Source organism: Ornithorhynchus anatinus, chromosome 4, assembly GCF_004115215.2.
Source record: "Ornithorhynchus anatinus isolate Pmale09 chromosome 4, mOrnAna1.pri.v4, whole genome shotgun sequence".
Taxonomy (NCBI): Eukaryota; Metazoa; Chordata; class Mammalia; order Monotremata; family Ornithorhynchidae; genus Ornithorhynchus; species Ornithorhynchus anatinus.
The window spans coordinates 113,844,779-113,863,513 of record NC_041731.1 but is presented as its reverse complement, the minus strand read 5'-3'; the positions used below and the strand labels follow the sequence as shown (position 1 = coordinate 113,863,513).

The 18,735-nt window shown below is 40.8% G+C and overlaps 1 protein-coding gene and 1 non-coding gene across 2 annotated transcripts in view; one reads left to right on the top strand and one right to left on the bottom strand.

The window, feature by feature from the left end:
- LRRIQ3 (leucine rich repeats and IQ motif containing 3) overlaps positions 1 to 18,735 on the bottom strand; it is a 103,801-nt gene that overhangs the window by 4,083 nt on the left and 80,983 nt on the right. Inside the window, exons 6-7 of the mRNA XM_029063547.1 lie at positions 8,562 to 8,700; positions 1,386 to 2,115 (exon numbers count right to left, since the gene is read on the bottom strand). Coding sequence (XP_028919380.1) covers positions 1,386 to 2,115; positions 8,562 to 8,700 — 869 coding nt within the window. The remainder of the gene's footprint in view (positions 1 to 1,385; positions 2,116 to 8,561; positions 8,701 to 18,735) is intronic.
- On the top strand, positions 5,883 to 6,020 carry LOC114811433. The gene has a single exon (XR_003759135.1). It is a non-coding gene; the product is annotated as a small nucleolar RNA SNORA7 (small nucleolar RNA).

Sequence of the window (18,735 nt, the reverse complement as noted above, 5' to 3'; positions counted from 1 at the left end):
TTTTATACATCCTACAGCACTGTCTCTTGATCCCGAAAACCAATATGTAAGTTATAATGGAGACAATAGCTGCAGACTGTCGACTTGGGGAGAGCAAACATTGCGAGTGGCGAGGTGAGGATAATTGCCATTATGTAGGATGGAGTCAGCTGGTGGACAGCTATGAAGCCAGGAGTTCATTCCATAGTATTTATTGAGCACTTACTATGTGCAGAGCACTGTACTAAGTGCTTGGAATATACAATTAGGCAATGGGTAGAGATTGCACCAGTTAGGGATCGCGGGCTGGTGGTTATTGGTGCTACTGATGCCTGTTCATTTGTTTTGAGGTCCTTCTCCACCCTTCTTGACTGTGAGCCCATCGTGGGCAGGGATTGTCTCTACCTGTTGCTGAATTATACTTTTTAAGCTCTTAGTAGAGTGCTCTGCACAGAGTAAGGGCTCAATAAATATGATTGAATGAATGAGCTGAGGATGTAGAAGCACCAAAATAAAGTGTGGAAAGTAAAAAAGTGTGGAAAACTGCTCCCTCACCAGGCTAGTGCTAGGCAGTAGCTAAAGAGCAGCAAGCTGCAGGCTACTGACAGGTGGGCTGGCAGCTGGCAGAAGGCCGCATGCTGGGGCAGAGAAGATCAAGACTCAAGCAATGAAAAGCAGCATGGCATAGTGGATAGAGCACGGGCCTGGGACTCAGAAGGTCATGGATTCTAATTCCGGCTCCACCACTTGTCTGCCGTACCATTTGTCTGCCGTATGTGTTTGGACACATCACTTCTCTTCTCTGCACCTCGGTTAACTCATCTGTAAAATGGGGATTGAGGATTGAGAGCATGAGCCCCACATGGGAAAAGGACTGTGTCCAACTCGGTTTGCGTAGATCCTCCCCGGCACTTAACGCTATGTGCCTGGCCCATAGTAAGGGTTTAACAAATACCATCATCAGCATCATCAGGCAGTGCCATAATGGAGCAGTCCAGATATCTCTAGATGATCGTTTTTTGTTGGTTCTCATTCTCTTAACAAGTAGCCTAAAAGGTATTGATTTTTATATCCCAATTAAAGAAAGATAAAATGTATTAAAAATGCAGTGTTCAGAAAATGATAAATTGTAATAATGGTAGTTAGTAAGCACTTACTAGGGAGTAGGCTACAAGACAATCCAATTGGACATAGTCTCTCTCTCACAAGGGGGCAAAGTCTTTGAGAGAAGCAGAACAGGTGTTTTATCACCATTTTATGGTGAGGGAACTGAGGCTTCAAGAAAGTAAAGAGCATGCCCAAGATCCCACAACAAGGATTAGAATCTATGCTTTCAGATTGCCAGTCAGGTGCTCATTCCACTAGGCCATGGCAAAGACTAGGTGAAGCGTCAAAACCAAACTTACCCCTCTACCTGCTTTTTTCTAACCACCTCTTTCCAATGTTTGTGATGTTCTTTGCATTCCTTAACAATGCTGCTTTTTTCTTCCAGAATATCCTCTTTCTTCCTCGATCTGTCAAGTTTAAACAATTCTTTCGTCAGAGCGGCATGTTGATTGCTAAAGCTTTGAGCCAATAAACGCTCCGCTGCATTTTGCCTCTTTTCTTCTAGAAACTGAGACATTCTTTGCCTGGCTTCTTTGATTAATTTGGATCTTCTCAGCTGAACTTTTTCCAAACTTTCTTTAATTTTCTTATTATCTTTTTCATATCGCTTTTGGACATAGCCTTTTTTCTCCTCAAAAAACTCCCGAACATTTTGGTTCATTTCATTCCTGTCCATTTGGAGTTGATGAATGTTGTGGGCTCTTTTCCTCCATTCTTCACATTTATTTTTCTCCTTATAGATTTTGTCAATGGCATATAATGGTGCAAGTTGAACAGTACTATGTGTCTTAGCAAAAGGTCTCTTCTCCTTTCTCACCTGGTCGTAGTCAATTTTATGTTTGAGAGTGTGGTGAAGAATAGGAGCAAATCGGGAAATCACAGGTTGGTGATCTTGTTTTAGCTGTTGGTAAAACATTCCAATATTCTTCTCCGGTTGTGGTTCGTACACAGGTGCTTTAGAAATGGAAATCCTGAAGTTCATGTCTAGGTTTTCTTCCACATTGAGGTCCTCTTCATCCTTAAAATAATCTATGATACAAATAGCAAAAGCTTACTCTAACACATTTGTAATTTATAAATCAATCATTTAATCACAACAATAATAATAATGGTATTTTTTAAGGGCTTTTTTTTATGTGCCAAGCGCTGTTCTAAGTAGATAGAAGGTAATCAGGTTCTCCCACGTGGGGCTCAGAGTCTTAATCCCCATTTTATAGATGAGGTAAATGAAACACAGAGAAGTGAAGTGACTTGCCCAAAGTCACACACTACATTTGGATTTTCTGACTTTGATTTGTCTTAGTGAACAAAGACTACTTTAAAATAAGACTGAAAAACTACATGATTCATGATCTAGAAGCAGAGAGGCCGAGTGGAAAAAGCATGTGGCTGGGAGTCAGAGGACCTGTGTTTTGATCCCAGTTTTACCACTCGCCTGCTTTGTGACCTTGGGCGAGTCACCTAACTTCTCTGTGCCTCAAATTCTCAATCTCTAAATTAGGGATTCATTCATTTTTCACCTTCTCTTTTAGTCTGTGAGCTTCATATAATAATAATAATGTTGGTATTTGTTAAGCACTTACCATGTGCAGAGCACTGTTCTAATCGCTAGGGTAGATACAGGTAATGAGGTTGTCCCATGTGAGGGTCACAGTTAATCCCTATATTACAGATTGGGTAACTGAGGCACAGAGAAGTGAAGTGACTTGCTCACAGTCACACAGCTGACAAATGACAGAGCGGGGATTCAAACCCATGACCTCTGACTCCCAAGCCCGGGCTCTTTCTACTGAGTCACACTGCTTCTCATGGGACAGGGACTGTGTCTGACCTGTTTACCTTATATCTACCCATGGTTTAGAGGGTTTGGCACATAGAAAGCACATAACATATACCATTATTATCGTTATCATTATTATTATTTTCACTTAAAACAGTCAAGATTTCAGTAAAAAATTAATCATCAGCAGACCAATGCTTGATGCATAGTAAGTGCTTAACAAATACCATAATAAATAAATAAGCAGAAAACGCTGAGACTACTATAGGGGTAATCCTCTTGCTACAAAGGGCCGTGATTTGAGGTAGAAGAACCTTTGTTTATTCAATTGTATTTACTGAGCACTCACTGACTGCAGAGCACTGTACTAAGTGCTTAGGCGAGCACCCAGGATGGTTCACTGATTTGAACGGACCATGCTGTGATTACATCATTGTGATTCTGGTCATCATTAGTTGTTATCGATGCCAGTCTTGTCCTTTATACTTGTGTAGGGTTGTGTATTTGATATTGTTGTCTTTCTCATTAGGGTGTAAGTTCTTTGCGAGTGAGGAATTTATATTTTCGTGCTTTTCTGATGCATCTTCCCAGCTCAGTACAGGGTCCTTGGGAGGTGATCAACAAATGCCACTAGGACTAAAACATGACAAATGCAATTCTCACGACTCTTTACTCAAATGCAGTTTTATGCTCTCAGGTAGTGATGGAGCATTCATTTGGGCCTCCAAACTATCAGAATGTAGTAGAAATTGTAGGAATCATATTTTAACGAAAGGCCTTTGTCTGTAACTAAATTACCAAAGCTACAAAAGAGAGAGAGCCATGATGCTGTGCAGTTCTGATTCTAGTCCTGCCACCAGAAATGACCAGAAGAAAGAGTTCCCTAGACCCCCTCCACATCTCACCCCGGGGGCCAAGGCCATAGGAACTGGTTGCTAGGAAGCATCTCTCCAGTTGCTTGGAATTTACTCTCCTCCAAAGCTAAATCTTCCTCAAATTTAGATTTTCTAGCTGGATCATTTGTAGAGTGAATTTTGTTCTAGATGAACAAACCTTCTGTCATCGTAAAACTAAACATTTCTTGTTTACTCAACATACCATTTAAATGTACCAGAAGACAGGGTGTAGTAAAATCCATTCGTTCATGTTATTGTGAAAATGTATATTGTGGAGCTCATGATTTTCTAAATATTTAAAGGAAAATCATAACATTTCACAAATATAGGCTCATGCTTATCTTCAAATTGAGAAAAACATTTTCATTAGCTGTGGGAGCTTAATTACACTTGCATTTAAATGATCATCTTAAGCTTTGATGGACGGTAAAAGGAAAAAATTGCATCATTGCTGTAGATAATTTTCAATAAATATTTTAGGCCCGAATTTTTAAGCGCTGTTGTCCTGTTTTAAACAATTTTTTTTTGCAAATAGAATTTTCACACTCAACTTAACCATGCCCACATGTGATTACCAGATTCAAGGTTTAGTGTTTGCAGTTAATTTAAATTAACTACTGCCGGTGCTGAATATACTGTCCTTGCATTTTGTCTCTAAGAGTCTGGCTCTGATACTGATCTCTTCCTGTTTCAGCTAGTGGAATAGATTAGAATGGGGAGAGTGGCACTTGTCTGATTACAGTTTTCTAGTTATTGGAGCACATTGGAACATGAGGGAAAGGAAATGTCACCCACGGCCAGCGACATTTGTTTATATCCCATATGGACTGAAGGTTTATAAATCTATCCGAGAGCAGCGATAGTCACAGCAAGATTTTACGAGCCAACTCTCAAACAGAAGCCTGATTGACAGAATTCATGGCGAAATCCAAACTGCCGATCTCCCCTGACACTGAGAAGCAGACAATTGGGAAAATTATCTGAACTCTCCAAATGAAAAGGACTTTTGGCCTGAATTACATGGATAACTGCCCTACCTTCTATTCCTTCTTAGCTGTGAACACGTTTTGCAGGAACAAAATGAAGAAACACAATAGCAAAGTTCCCTAAAAATCTGCCCATTTTTATTTTGCACTGGTTTATTTTCTTCACTTTCACTCTCCTAAGAAACCATATAGGAGAGCATAGAGATTTCTAGTTCAAACATGAATAAATGTATTCTAATTGATCATAGGGAAGAACCAATGCAACTGATGTGTTGTATATGTCAGGCTACGATCCAGAAAAGGATACTGAAATCATTCCAGCAAAAAAAATAAAAATAAAGGAAAAAATGGGAAAATCAGGGAAATAACACTTAAAATGGCCTCAAGCAATGATAAGTTAAAATCGGCAAGATAAGATAAATTGCATGAATTTGGCAGAAAAATATAGGAAGTAAAAATGTAATCTGTTTCAATGGAAACCATAAGATTCCTATAGTGTATCTAATCTCAGACCTCTAAGTGGGTTTGGAGCAAGACAAAGTAGGTAATGGAGATAATATCACTGAAGATTGTATAAATTTGATCAAAGGCACTTTGATAGAATGACCCTCAAAAAATTAACCCTCTGACCTTATCCCATGAAGAGGAAATTTCAGTTTTCTTCTTTGAAATACCTCTTAGTTTAACGACCTCACTTTCTGTTCAAGATTTGGATTTTTTATTTTTAAATGTATTTGCTGAACCATTTATCCTCCCTGAAATAGCCATGGAGGGCTGATTTGTTCTACAGTAATGTTGACTATGGAGACTTTGTGAGGAGGATAACATAACTGTTACAGTTCAATTGCAGCCCGTGAAGAACTAATAGAAATTGTAAAAGTTGCAAGCTTCATTCATTTCATTACTTATTATTATTATTGTTGTTGTTGTATGATTATTCTTTTTATATTAGGTGCTAAATTCAATCATGTTATTTCACATATTTCATACATACAAAAAGGGAAAATGAGGCCATTGAAAGTAAACTGAATGAGTTATTTGAAGTTATTGCAAAAACCATAACACTATCCAAGTGGAAGACAGTGAAAGAGAAACAGCTCAGGATTGCTGAATAGCACTCACTATGCAGTGCTCCCCATCTCAGGGTCGCACCTGGAGAGTTTCCACTCCTCTACCAGTCTCGACTACGGGAAGGAGAGTCAAGCAGAGGCATATCCATTCCATTCTTAGCTTGGGTGGTGGCCAGTGAGTGGAAGGCAGTCTGCTACAAGTCAAAACTCCTCTGTGCTGGGCAGCAGTGGCATGGGAGAACGTTGAGGGTGGAGACTCAAGTTGACTGTGCGGAAGGTGTCAGTGGTAAGCTGCTTCTGTATTTTTACCAAGAAAAGTCTATGGATATATTACCGGAATGATTGCAGATGGAGGTGGGGCGTTCTGGGATAAATGTGTCCATGGTATCGCTACGGGTCAGAGGACTGGACAAAGCCCTACTGAGAGCTCACCTCCTCCAGGAGGCCTTCCCAGACTGAGCCCCCTCTTTCCCTCCGCTCCTCCTCCCCTCCCCATTCCCCCTACTCCTGCCTTCTGCCCTCCCCCCCCGCTCCCCGCAGCACTGTGCATATTTGTATATATTATTGATTACCTTATTTATTTTGTGAATGGTGTGTATATATCTATGATTCTGTTTATCTTGATGATATCTATGCCAGACCTATTGTTTTGTTTTGCTCTGCTGCCTGTCTCCCCCGTTTAGACTGTGAGCCCGTTGTTTGGCAGGGATTGCCTCTATCTGTTGCTGAATTGTACATTCCAAGTGCTTAGTACAGTGCTCTGCACACAGTAAGCACTCAATAAATACAATTGAATGAATGAATCAATTAATAAAACATCAACAATGCAATATCTACTGAAGAGTTCCATTTTATGTGCCAGTAAAATTTCTTGCTGCCCTTTCTTCCTGCTGGGAAGCAGCATGGTCTAGTGGATAGAGCACCAGTCTGGGAGACAGAAGGTTATGGGTCTTATTCCCAGCTCCATTAGACTTGTCTGCTGTGTGACCTTGGACAAGTCACTTCATGTCTCTGTGCCTCAGTTCCCTCATCTGTTAAATGGGGATTAAGACTGTGAGTCCCCACATGAGACAGGGACTCTGTTCAACCTGGTTACCTTGTATCTACCCCAGTGTTTAGAACAGCGCTTGGCATATAAGAACCTAACAAATACCATAATTATTTTCACTCTGGGACCTTTATTAAAGCAAAAAGAAAATACCTGGAAGTGAATTCAGAAAAAGCTTGCTATGATTTGAAAATATGATCCAAATTCCTGGATGGTGAATAAATATGGAAAAATAAAATGTCATTTTTACTGAATCATTTTACTGGTCATAAATACACTTCGTGAACAACTGAGTACAGATGTTTCTTTCCATCTTGCAAAGGCTTCAGAAAACAAATGAACTTGGGTTTAGATGAAAAATCCTTCTTCTAGAATTTTATAGCTTCGTGCGAATGACTTTTTTAAGGTGGGGTCTGAAAGTGTTGGATTGGCCTGTGGCTGGATAACTTTGTTCATTGTTTCACTAGGTTGTGTCAAATCTTATGGACACAGACTACAATTGTCTTCCTGTGTTTTTGTGGAATTAGTGAATGAACTGTATTTATGGATTACCCCTTGATGTTCTCATCACATGAAATAGACTACATGCTATTCCATCTTTGACACTACAGTATATCCAAATCATCTGAAAAGCCAAGGCATTTTTCTCTTGAAAAATTGAGTGAGTTAGTGGAAATTACTTGCTCGAATGTGATATTGGGGATTTTTGGTTTCCAGTGTCAACATGTCGTGTTTCCTGAGGGGGTCTCATGTTGAGAGTTATTACAGAGCCACAGTACAGTTAGGGCCATGAAGCTCAGCATGGGTCTTGTTGACACCACTTGCTCAAAATTTCCCAGTTCTTTCTACCATAAAGCAGGCACTCAACTGATTTAGTTGAGTTTAGTTAAACCTTGGAGTATGTGTACATTATAATGAAATATATCTAGTTTATTTGAAATTCTTTAAAAACTAGGGTTTGGGGATTTGGGACTTTTTTTTTTTTGAGGGCGATGGGATAAACTCTTTTTGGTTGTTGTTGTTCGTGGCGGATCTTTGGCATTGCTTAGAGCTATTCTAGAATTATTGACTTCCATGTCCAAACCCATTTGTAATTCTACTAATAATGATAATAGGAAAATCAGGTGTGACACCATCCCTGCCCTTCATGGGGCTCACAGTCTAGTGGTGAGGATGAACAGGTATTTTATCCCCATCTATAGAAGAGGAGGCTAGTGGTGAAGATGGTATTATTACTGTTCTAAGTGAAGTTTATTATGTGTGAATAAGATTCCCCCACTAGACTGTAAGCTCCTTAAAGGCAGGAAACATGACTACCAACTGTATTGTATCTTCCTCTCCCAGTGCTTTTTACAGTGCTCTGCACACAGTGAGTGCTTAATTCTACTATTAATATTGATAATAATTGTGGTATTTGTTAAGCATTTACTAAGCACTATTCTAAGTGCTGGGGTAGATACAAGGTAATCAGGTTGTCCCACGTGGGGGTCACAGTCTCAATCCCCATTTTACTGGTGAGGTAACTGAGGCACAGAGAAGTGAAGTGACTCACCGAAGGTTACAAAGCAGACAACTGGTGGAGCCAGGATCAGAAGCCATGACCTCTGACTCCCAAGCCTGTGTTCTTGCCACTAGGCGTATATGACTACTTTCATAGCAAATGAGATATACTATGCATTTTTCAAAATGACTAACATTTTTGCACTCGGTGGCCTCCCTTAATGGGTGCTGCCTTCTCTTTTCTTTTTAATTCTGATAAAACATAGGAAGCCAATTCTTTGTGCCCTGCGGAGTGGAAGCCAGATAGTGTTTGTAGATCAACAGCATGCACAATCTGTAAGGAAAAAAAAAACAAACTAAATGATATTCAGATGTGCCATGTTATTCCTGAAATTTAGTATTCTATATTAAAAAAAAAAACTACTGTGGGGTTTTCTTTCCACCTTTTTGCTTTGTTTTTTGGTGATGGTTCCTTATTCTTTCCTAGACAACCCATTTCTCTTTATGCAGAGTCATTTTCTGCATGGATGGGTGAATTCTTACTGTAAACTCAAACCTACCTGCTCCTGGAATAAATCCCAGGTTTTAAACTAAACAATTTCTCACTCACCATCTTTTACGCAATGTGCATTTCTCCCAGTCTGTAGATGACAAGGGCATCTTGCTTTTAGCTATGAAGACAAATGTTTCCTTCTTCGCTTATGTTCTATTTTCTTTATTTAAAACACAACAGATAAAAAACCTGTGTTTCTAAATGGATGCCTGTGTATTCAACTGAGTGCTTAAGTATTTTAATATTGGCTAATTGGAGGTCTTCACCTAAAAAACTTAACCTAAGGTACCTCTAGAACTAAGAGGGAAAAGTACCTGACCCTTGCTCCTCTCTCTCTTTAAAGCAGGATGGCAAGTCAAAACTGACAAACTTCTCTGCTGCTAAATTAACCAAGAACATTAACTCCAAACCCTTGACTTTGAACTTTTTCAGGCCTCCACTACACTACTGAAGACATTTTTCTTCTACCCTGATACTCCATCTATTTCCCTTTCTGCAGTCCAAAACCTTCTCTCAACCCTTATCATCTGTTTTTCCATTTCACAACAATGTTTTCTCCAACTTTATGCTTGGAAAAATGCCCATCTCTAGAAGCAGTCTTTACCACATAGTGTTGTTGAAAGTCTAATAGCACCATGTGGACAGGAACTGTATCTGATCTGATTAACTGAGAACAGTGTTTTGCACATAGTTAGTGCTTAATAAATACTATAATTATTTTTACATGGAAATGATGTCTCACTCTCTTGCCTGTGATGGAGGTGGTATTAGAACTCAAGACTAATTTTTGGCTGAGCTATAGCATATTTATTGAACACTTACTATGTGATGAGGACTGTACTAAGCAGCTTGGGAGAGTACAATACAAAAGAATTAGCAGATACGCTCCCCACCTATAACAGGTTTATAGAGAGAGTGAGAGAGAGATGTGTCTCAGAATGTTATCCCAATGACTAAGTAAATAGGCTTTTGACAACCCTGACCAAGCCCCCCTTTCCTTTACTCCCATTTCCTTGTGTGTTTTTCCGTGTTCTGTGTTGCAGACACAGGGAATGTCTGTTTATTGTTGTATCGCACTCTCCTAAGCATTTAATATAGTGTTCTGCCTACAGTAAGCACTCAGTAAATACAATTGAGTGAATGAATGAACAACATTATACTGTCAAACCTGTTACTAGAGAAGGGCATTTTTCCAAGCATAAAGTTAGAGAAAACATTGGTGTGAAATGGAAAAACAGATGATAATGGTTGGAAGAAGGTTTTGGACTGTAGAAAGGGAAATAGATGGAGTGTCAGGGTAGGAGAAAAATAGCATCTGCAGTATAGAAGAGGCATGTAAAGAGTTTAAAGTCAGGGGTTTGGAGTTCATATTCTCAGTTGTTAATTTAGTAGCAGAAACGATGGTCAGCACTGACCTGTTCTCTTTTTTAAAGAGGGCAAGGAACCAAAGGGTGAGGTGCTTTTTCCCTCTTAGTTCTAGAGGTGCAATAGGTCAGTTTTTAGATGAAGACCCCTAACTATATATAGCTCCTCTTCTGGACTATAAGGTCCTAGAGGGCAGGAAGTGTGTCTAACAACTATACTGTACACTCCCAAGAGTACAGTACAGCATTCTGAACACAGTAAGAGCAAAACAAACACCACTGAATATTGATATATTCTCATATTTTGCCACCCATCCCCACCCTTATCCTGTTTTTGAAATGGGGGGGATGAAAAAGAAGATGGAGGCAGAAATGCACTGCCTTTGCTCTGCAGGTGTTAAAATGAAAATTCCTCTTTTCTGTGTAGCTTGGGAGGAATGTCTGGATCCTGAAAGCAGTTCTTTGAGGTATCTGGTTGTCATTCCCAACTCAGAAATTTGACGAGAGGAAACTTTCAGAAATGAAATTGAGCTCAGATGAAGTTAATTTTTCTGAGGGCCACACGCTGACCCTGGGAACAATAATGACTTTGGTTTTTGTCTACTTGTTCAATAGTCTTATAAAATGTTTACTGCCATTTTTTACCTCCCTGGATTGGAGATTTTAAAACTGATGCTTGAGAAGAATAATGCATGCACCGAGAAATTATCTTTAATTTATACTTACCTGCACAATTTTTTTAAATTTCATGTTCAAAATTAAATTGAATCAGGACTCCAATAATATTAAATTACAGGGCATTAATTCTAAAAATGGAGCACTGGGAATTTTCCATCTCTCACTAATCCATTCATTCAAATAGAAAGGTTATGATTTTTTTTCCAGAATAAGTCATGCAGGAAGAAAAAACAAACCTTTACTCCTCCTCTGTCTCTGCTCAGCACCTGACAGAGAGGCAGTGACAGGAAGAGTTGAAACATAAGTAGCAGATGTGAAAGGGACTGTGCAAGGTCAAACAGGGGTGATATCCTGTAGCTCCAGCTAAACCCTATAGTGCCAAAATGGCAACAGGCAATCCAAGGGTCAGACTTACAATGGCCTTTGTCAATGACCACCAGATGAGTGTGAATTACATGTCTACTTTATATTATCACATGTGTCCAATATCATAAAAGTGACTGGGGGAGAGGTCAGCATAAAAAAATTGAAGGCTTATTTATTCAAAGCCCAGAGATGGAGGAGGAAATTGTACTACATATTTTCTCTAAATTAGGTTTAGAAAAAATAGAGAAATCTCTTCCAAGAATGTCAAGCCATATTAATCTTTACTATGTTCCTCGGAGGAAGACACTAATAACATGGTGATTGCTTCTATCATTAAAAATTTAGAATGCACCTTTTATATTTACAGAGTTTTTCACTAAAGTTTTCCTTGTTGGGTGAATCAGAGTTGAGGGTGTCACAACTGACCCATTTTCCATCACAACTCATTCTACACAACTCTGTGGGATTTGGGAGGAGCTGAGAGGAACCTCAATGCCAGCTTAGAATACCAAGGTAGCAGTTTGGATGGAGAGGAAAGGGCGGATCTTGACAATGTTGTGATGGTGAGATAGGCAGGTTTTGGTGACGGATTGGATGCGTTGGGTGAATGAGAGAGCGGAGTCAAGGATGACACCAAGGTTATGGGCTTGTGAGACGGGAAGACTAGTAATGATGCAGAAGGGAGGGAGAGTAGGAGAGAGACGGCTTAAACTTAAAGGCATCTTGGAGAAGGCTTTAAAAGCAGGGAGAGTGGTGGTCTGTTGAATATGGAGGAGAAGGAGAGAGTTCCAGGTCAGGGGAGGATGTGGGAAAGGGGTCGGTGGCGAGATAGATGAGATTGAGGGAAAGTGAGCAACTTGGTGCTAGGGGAGTGAAGTGTCTGGGTCAGTGAGGTAAGGGAGGAGGGGACAAGGTGATTAAGTACTTTAAAGCGTAGGGTAAGTAGCTTTTGTTTGATGCGGAAGTGGAAGAGCAACAACTGGAGGTTCTTGAGGAGTGCGGAGACATGGAATAAACTTCGCATAAAACAATCTGGGAAGCATAGCGAAGTATGGACTGGAGTGAGACAAGACAGGAGACAGGGAGGTAGGTCAGAAAGGAGGAAAGCAACGATCCATGTCCAAAAGGAACTCACTGTCTACAGGGGGAGGACCTGGGTTTCAATCAGTTAATCATTTATTTATTTATTGAGTGCTTATTGTGTGCACTGTACTAAGTGCTCGAGTGAGTACAATATAAATATAACAGCCACACTCCCTGCCCACAGTGATCTACCACTTGTCCGCTGTTGTATGATTTTGGGCAAGCCACTTAACTTCTCTGTATCTCAGTTCCCTCATCTGCAAAATGGGGGGTCCAATACCAGTTCTCCCTCCTATTTAGACTGTAAGCCCCATGTGGGACCTGATTTTCTTGTCTTTACCTCGGCACTTAGTACAGAGCTTGACACAGTAAGCAGTTAACGAATACCACAATCATTATTGTTATAATCAGCAGTAGTAATTCTAATAGTAATAGAAATAAAATAGACTAGGGGTGAAAGAAACAGTAGGGTAAATATCAAACAGATGGATCTAAGTGTTGTCCTGGAGTTGGGCTACCTAGGCAACTCTGGCAGACAAGTGAAAACAGAGTGAAGACAACCCCAATCTGTCATTTGGGCAATTTATAGTGTAGCAACACTAAGTCAGTGAATATCAGAAAGTTTATGATGTTGTCTGTGGTTCCAAGTGGTTGTGAAATCTGGACCCACCACATCAGATTTCTTGAGCAGTTCTGTCTGCATTGAGTAAAACAGATAGTCCACATCAAGTGAAAAGACAGGATCACATTTAATTTATAATCTGGTATTTTGTATCCTCAGCTTCCAACACTCCTTAAAGTACTCACCTGTCACCCCTATGCCTATATCCTACATACTGTATTATTTCCTCCTATCTATATTTTACTTAAGTGTCTGCCTAAGAGCAGGGATCATACATACTAATCATATGGTACTTTCCAAGCACTGAGTATAATGCTCTGAACACAGGCATTTAATAAATACTATTGCTTGATTGGTCATAAATGACAGCTCTATAAATAGCACTGTTGGATTGATTGAAGACTTCCATTAATTTATTGGTGGGGTCCAGGAAAAATGGCACGCTTCCAGCTTCAAAACCATAATTTCCTTAAAGCACCATCAATGGGTGGTATGTTTGCAAAGAACGATAACAATAATTATGATATTAAGTAAGTGCTTCCTCTGTGCAAAACATTGTGGTATCCATTCAATCATTGAATCATATTTATTGAGTGCTTACTGTGTGCAGAGCCCTGTAGATTCAAGGTCATAAGGTTGGACCATGTTCCCGCCCCACAGGTGATGTACAATCAATCTTGAATGAAAGAAAATATGATACCACAGAATGTCTAATCTCCATCTGCACCCTTTCACTGAATAACTCATTTGCTTCCATGGCTTCAACTATCTTCTTTATGTGGATGATTCCCCAATCTATATTTCCAGCTCTGACCTCTCTCCTTCCCTGCATGCTCACATTTCCTCCGGCTTTCAGGTAATCCCTGTGTTCTGTTGACACCTCAAACTAAACATGTGCCAAAGTGAAATCCTTATCTTTGCATACAAACCCCGTCTCTCTCGCTCATTCCTACCCTATAGACAATACAACTCTCCTTCCTATCTCACAAGCCCATAATGTGGACGTTGTCCTCAACTCAATTGTCACCAAATTCTGTAAGTTCTATTCTCACAACATTGCTACAGTCCCCTTCTCTCTCCACACAAACTGCTATCATGCTGATCCAAGAATTTATCCTATCTCGTCTTGACTAGTGTAGCCGCCTCTTTGCTGACCTCCCGACTTCCGGTCTCTCCTCACTCCAGTCCATAATGCACTCTGCTGAATGGATCATTTTTCAACAAAAATGTTCAGACCATATCATGGTCAGACCATATCTCCCCACTCCTCAAGAACCTCCATGGCTGCCCATCCATTTCCACATCAAAAAGAAAACCTTTATCCTTGGCTTTAAAGCACTCAATCAGCTAGCCTCATCCTAACTCACCTCACTGATCTCCTACTAGTCAGTCAGTCATATTTATTGAAAACTTACAGTGTACAGAGCACTGTACTAAGAGCTTGGCAGAGAACAATATAACGACTCATTTTCTCCCCACATTGAGCTTACAGTCTAGAGGGGGAGACAGACATTAAAATGAATAAATAAAAGTACAGATTATGTACATAGGTTGTGGGGCTGGGAAGAGGGATGACTGTGGGCAAGTCACTTAACTTCTCTGTGCCACAGTTACCTCATCTGTAAAATGGGGATTAATTGTGAGCCTCACGTGGGACAACCTGCTTACCCGGTATCTACCCCAGTGCTTAGAACAGTGCTCGGCACACAGTAAGTGCTTAACAAATACCAACATTATTATTATTATTATTATCATTATTAAAGGAAGCAAGTCAGGGCAATGCAGAAGGAAGAGGTAGAAGAGGAAAGGAGGGTTTAGTCAAGGAAGGCCTCTCGGAGGAGATGTGCCTTCACTAAGGCTTTGAAACAGGGGGAGAGGAATTGTCTGTTAGATATGAGGAGGGAGGGCATTCCAGGCCGGAGGCACAACGTGGGCAAGAGGTCGGTGGCATGATAGACGAGATTGAGGTACAGTGAAAAGGTTAGCATCAGAGGAGAGAAGTGTGCAGGCTGAGTAGGAGAGGAGCGAGGTGCGGTAAGAGGACACAAGGTGATTGAGTGCGTTAAAACCAATGGTGAGGAGTTTCCGTTTGATGTGGAAATGGCTGAGCAACCACTGGAGGTTGTTGAGGAGAGGGGAAACATGACCTGAACATTTCTATAAAAAAATTATCCGGGCAGCAGAATGACACGTCACTCCATTAGTGCCAGTTTACTGTGCCCTGATCTCATCTATCTCACCACTGACACCACTCCCACATCCTCCTCATTGCCTGGATCTCCCTCCCCCTCCTTATATGCCAGACCACCACTCTCCCTATCTCAGAGCATTTTTAAGGTCACATCTCCTCCACGAGGCCTTCCTAATTAAGCCCTCATTTCCCCACCTCCCTCTCCATTCTGTGTCATCTTCGCATTCGGATCTGTGGCCTTTGGGCATTTGATAGTCACCCCACCCTCAACTCCACAACATTTATGTACATATCTTTGTGAAGCAGCGTGGCTCAGTGGAAAGAGCACAGGCTTGGGAGTCAGAGGTTATGGGTTCCAATCCCGGCTCCGCCACTTGTCAGCTGTGTGGCTTTGGGCAAGTCATTTCTCTGTGCCTTGGTTACCTCATCTGTAAAATGGGGGTGAAGACTGTGAGCCCCACATGGGACAAGTGATTACCATGTATCCTCCCCAACGATTAGAACAGTGCTTGGAATATAGTAAGCATTTAACAAACCTGAGACACACTGATTACCTTGTATCCCTCCCAGCGCTTAGACCAGTGCTTGGCACATAGTAAGGGCTTAACAAATACCATTATCATTATTATTATTGAAATTATGTAATATGAATCATTTATTTACATTAATGTCTGTCTCCTCCTCTAGACTATAAAGTAGACATGGGCAGAGAATGTGTCTTCTGACTCTGTTGCATTGAACACTCCCATATGCTTAGTACAGAGCTCTGCACATAGTAAGCACTCAATAAATGTCACTGATTGATTGATTGAAATAAAGTACCAAGAGCAAAGACAAAAGAAATACTTTCAGGATTCAGGAAAATGTAACCCTGGACGATATGGTGTATTATTTGCATTTCAGGAAACAATGGTTTTTACAAAGCGCTTTACTATGTGCCAAGCACTGGTCTAAGCACTGGGGTAGGTACAAGTTAATCAGGTAGTAGACAAATAGACTCATGCAACTAAGAGGTAAAACCAAAGATGCTGGCAAGTGCTGTTCTCAACAAACATATCAGTCCCAGAGGGGTTAGTCTTTGTGTTGCAGTGTTGTTGTGATTGTTAATTAGTCAATTAATCAATCAATTAATCAATTACATTTATTGAACATGAGTGTAATATAAAACACTGTACTAAATGTTTGGGAGAGGGCAATATAACAGAGTTGATAGACACTTTCCCTGCCCACACTGGCCTACAGTCCAGAAGAGGAGAAGGAATTACTAAAGATAAAAAAAAATATGGATATGTAGATGGAGTGCTCTGGGTCGGTGGGAGAGGTAAATGAAGGGTGCAAATCCCAGAGCAAGGGTTCCACGGAAAGGAGTGAGAAGAGAAATGATGCGGGCTTAGTAGGGGAAAGCTTTTAATAAGACTTTGAAGGTGGGGAGAATGATTGTCTGCCGGATACGAAGAGGAAGGGTGTTTCAGACCTGAGGCAGGATGTGGGAGAGAGTTCGGTAGTGAGATAGATGAGAGAGAGGTTCAGTGAATAAGTTGGCACTAGATGAGTGAAGTGAGCATGCTGGGTTGTAGTAGGAAATCAATTAGGTAAGATAGTAGGGGGAAAGGTGATTGAACACTTTAAAGGCAATAGTAAGGGGTTTCTGTTGATGCACAGGTGGATGGGCAACCACTGGAGGTTCTTGAGAATAGTAACAATAATAATAATAATGTTGGTATTTGTTAAGATCTTACTATGTGCCAAGCACTGTTCTAAGTGCTGGGAGGGATACAAGGTAATCAGGTTGTCCCACATGGGGCTCACAGTCTTAATCTCCATTTCACAGTTAAAGGAAGTGAGGCCCAGAGAAGTGAAGTGACATGCCCAAAGTCACACAGCTGACAAGTGGCGAAGCCGGGATTAGAACTCACAACCTCTGACTCCCAAGCCCGGGCTCTTTCCACTGAGCCATGCTGCTCCTCTAGATGTGAGGAAACATGGTCTGAACTGTTTTGTAAAACAGTGATCCTGGCAGCGGAGTGAGGTATGGACTGGAAGGGGAGAGGCAGGAGGCAGGCATGGCAGAAAGGAGGCTGGAGCAGTATTCAAGGTGAGATAAGATAACTGCTTGGATTCCCGTGACAGCAGTTTGGATGGAGAGGAAAGGGTGGATTTTAGTGATGTTGTGAAGCTTGCACTGAGAGGATATAGTGATTGAATATGTGGGTTGAGTCAATCTATCAACTAGCATTTACTGTGTGCCAAGCACTGTAGTATGTGGACAAGCACAATATAATGGAGTTGGTAGATGGATTTCCTGCACACAAGGAGACACGGATATGTGCATAAATGTGGTGAGACTGAGGGTAGGCTTACTATCAAGTACTACATTTCACCCCTTCAAAACCCTACTGAAGGCTCACCTCCTCCAAGAGGCCTTCCCAGACTAAGACCCCTTTTCCTCAGCTCCTCCTCCCCTCCCCATCGCCCCGACTCGCTCCCTTTGCTCTACCATCCCCCCCCACCACCACCACACCCCCCCACTATTTATTTACATTCATGTGTTTACTTGTTTTGATGTGTATATATCTATAATTCTATTTATTTAGATTGATGCTATTGATGCCTGTTTGTTTTGATGTCTCTCTCCCCCCTTATAGACTGTGAGCCCACTGTGGGCAGGGAGTATCTCTCTTTATTGCTGAATTGTACTTTTCAAGCGCTTAGTACAGTGCTCCGCACACAGTAAGTGCTCAATTAATACGACTGAATGAATGAATGACTCAGAAAGAAGATGGAGTAGAGAAAATCGAGGATTTAGTTAGGGCAGGCTTCTTGGAGGACATGTGATTTTAATATGGCTTGGATGGTGGGGAGATTGTTGGTCCTGTATTGTCTTTTTCGGTCACATTGTACACGGGGTAAAGTTGAATATGAGAGGCAACATCATTGCATACTCAAAATATCTTATATCTTAGATAACTCTAGATATACACTCTGAGGGAACTCTCAGTATAAATCAACAATAATTATTGAACTCTTACCATGTGCAGAACACTATACTAAAGCGCTTGAGAGAGTACAATACAACAGAGTTGGTAGACACATTCTCTACCAACTTTCAGATTAGAGCTTTCAGACTAGAGGAGGAGACGGACATTAAAATAAATAAATTATGGCTAGGTACATAAGTGCTATGGGTCTGAGGGTCAGTAAAATATCAAGTGCTAGCAAGGTTACAGATCTAAGTTAATAATAATAACAATAATTGTTGTATTTAAGTGTTCACAATGTGCCTTAGTTGCCTTACTGAAGGTACATCTTCTCCAAGAGACCTTCCCAGACTAAGCCCCACTTTTCCTCATCTCCCACTCGCTTCTGTGTCACCCTGACTAGCTCCCTTTGCCCTTCCTCCCCTCCCTGCCCACAGCATTTGTATGTATATCTGTAATTTTAATTATTTATATTGCCATCCATTTACTTGTACTGATGTCTGTCTCCCCTGCCCTCTACATGGTGAGCTTGTT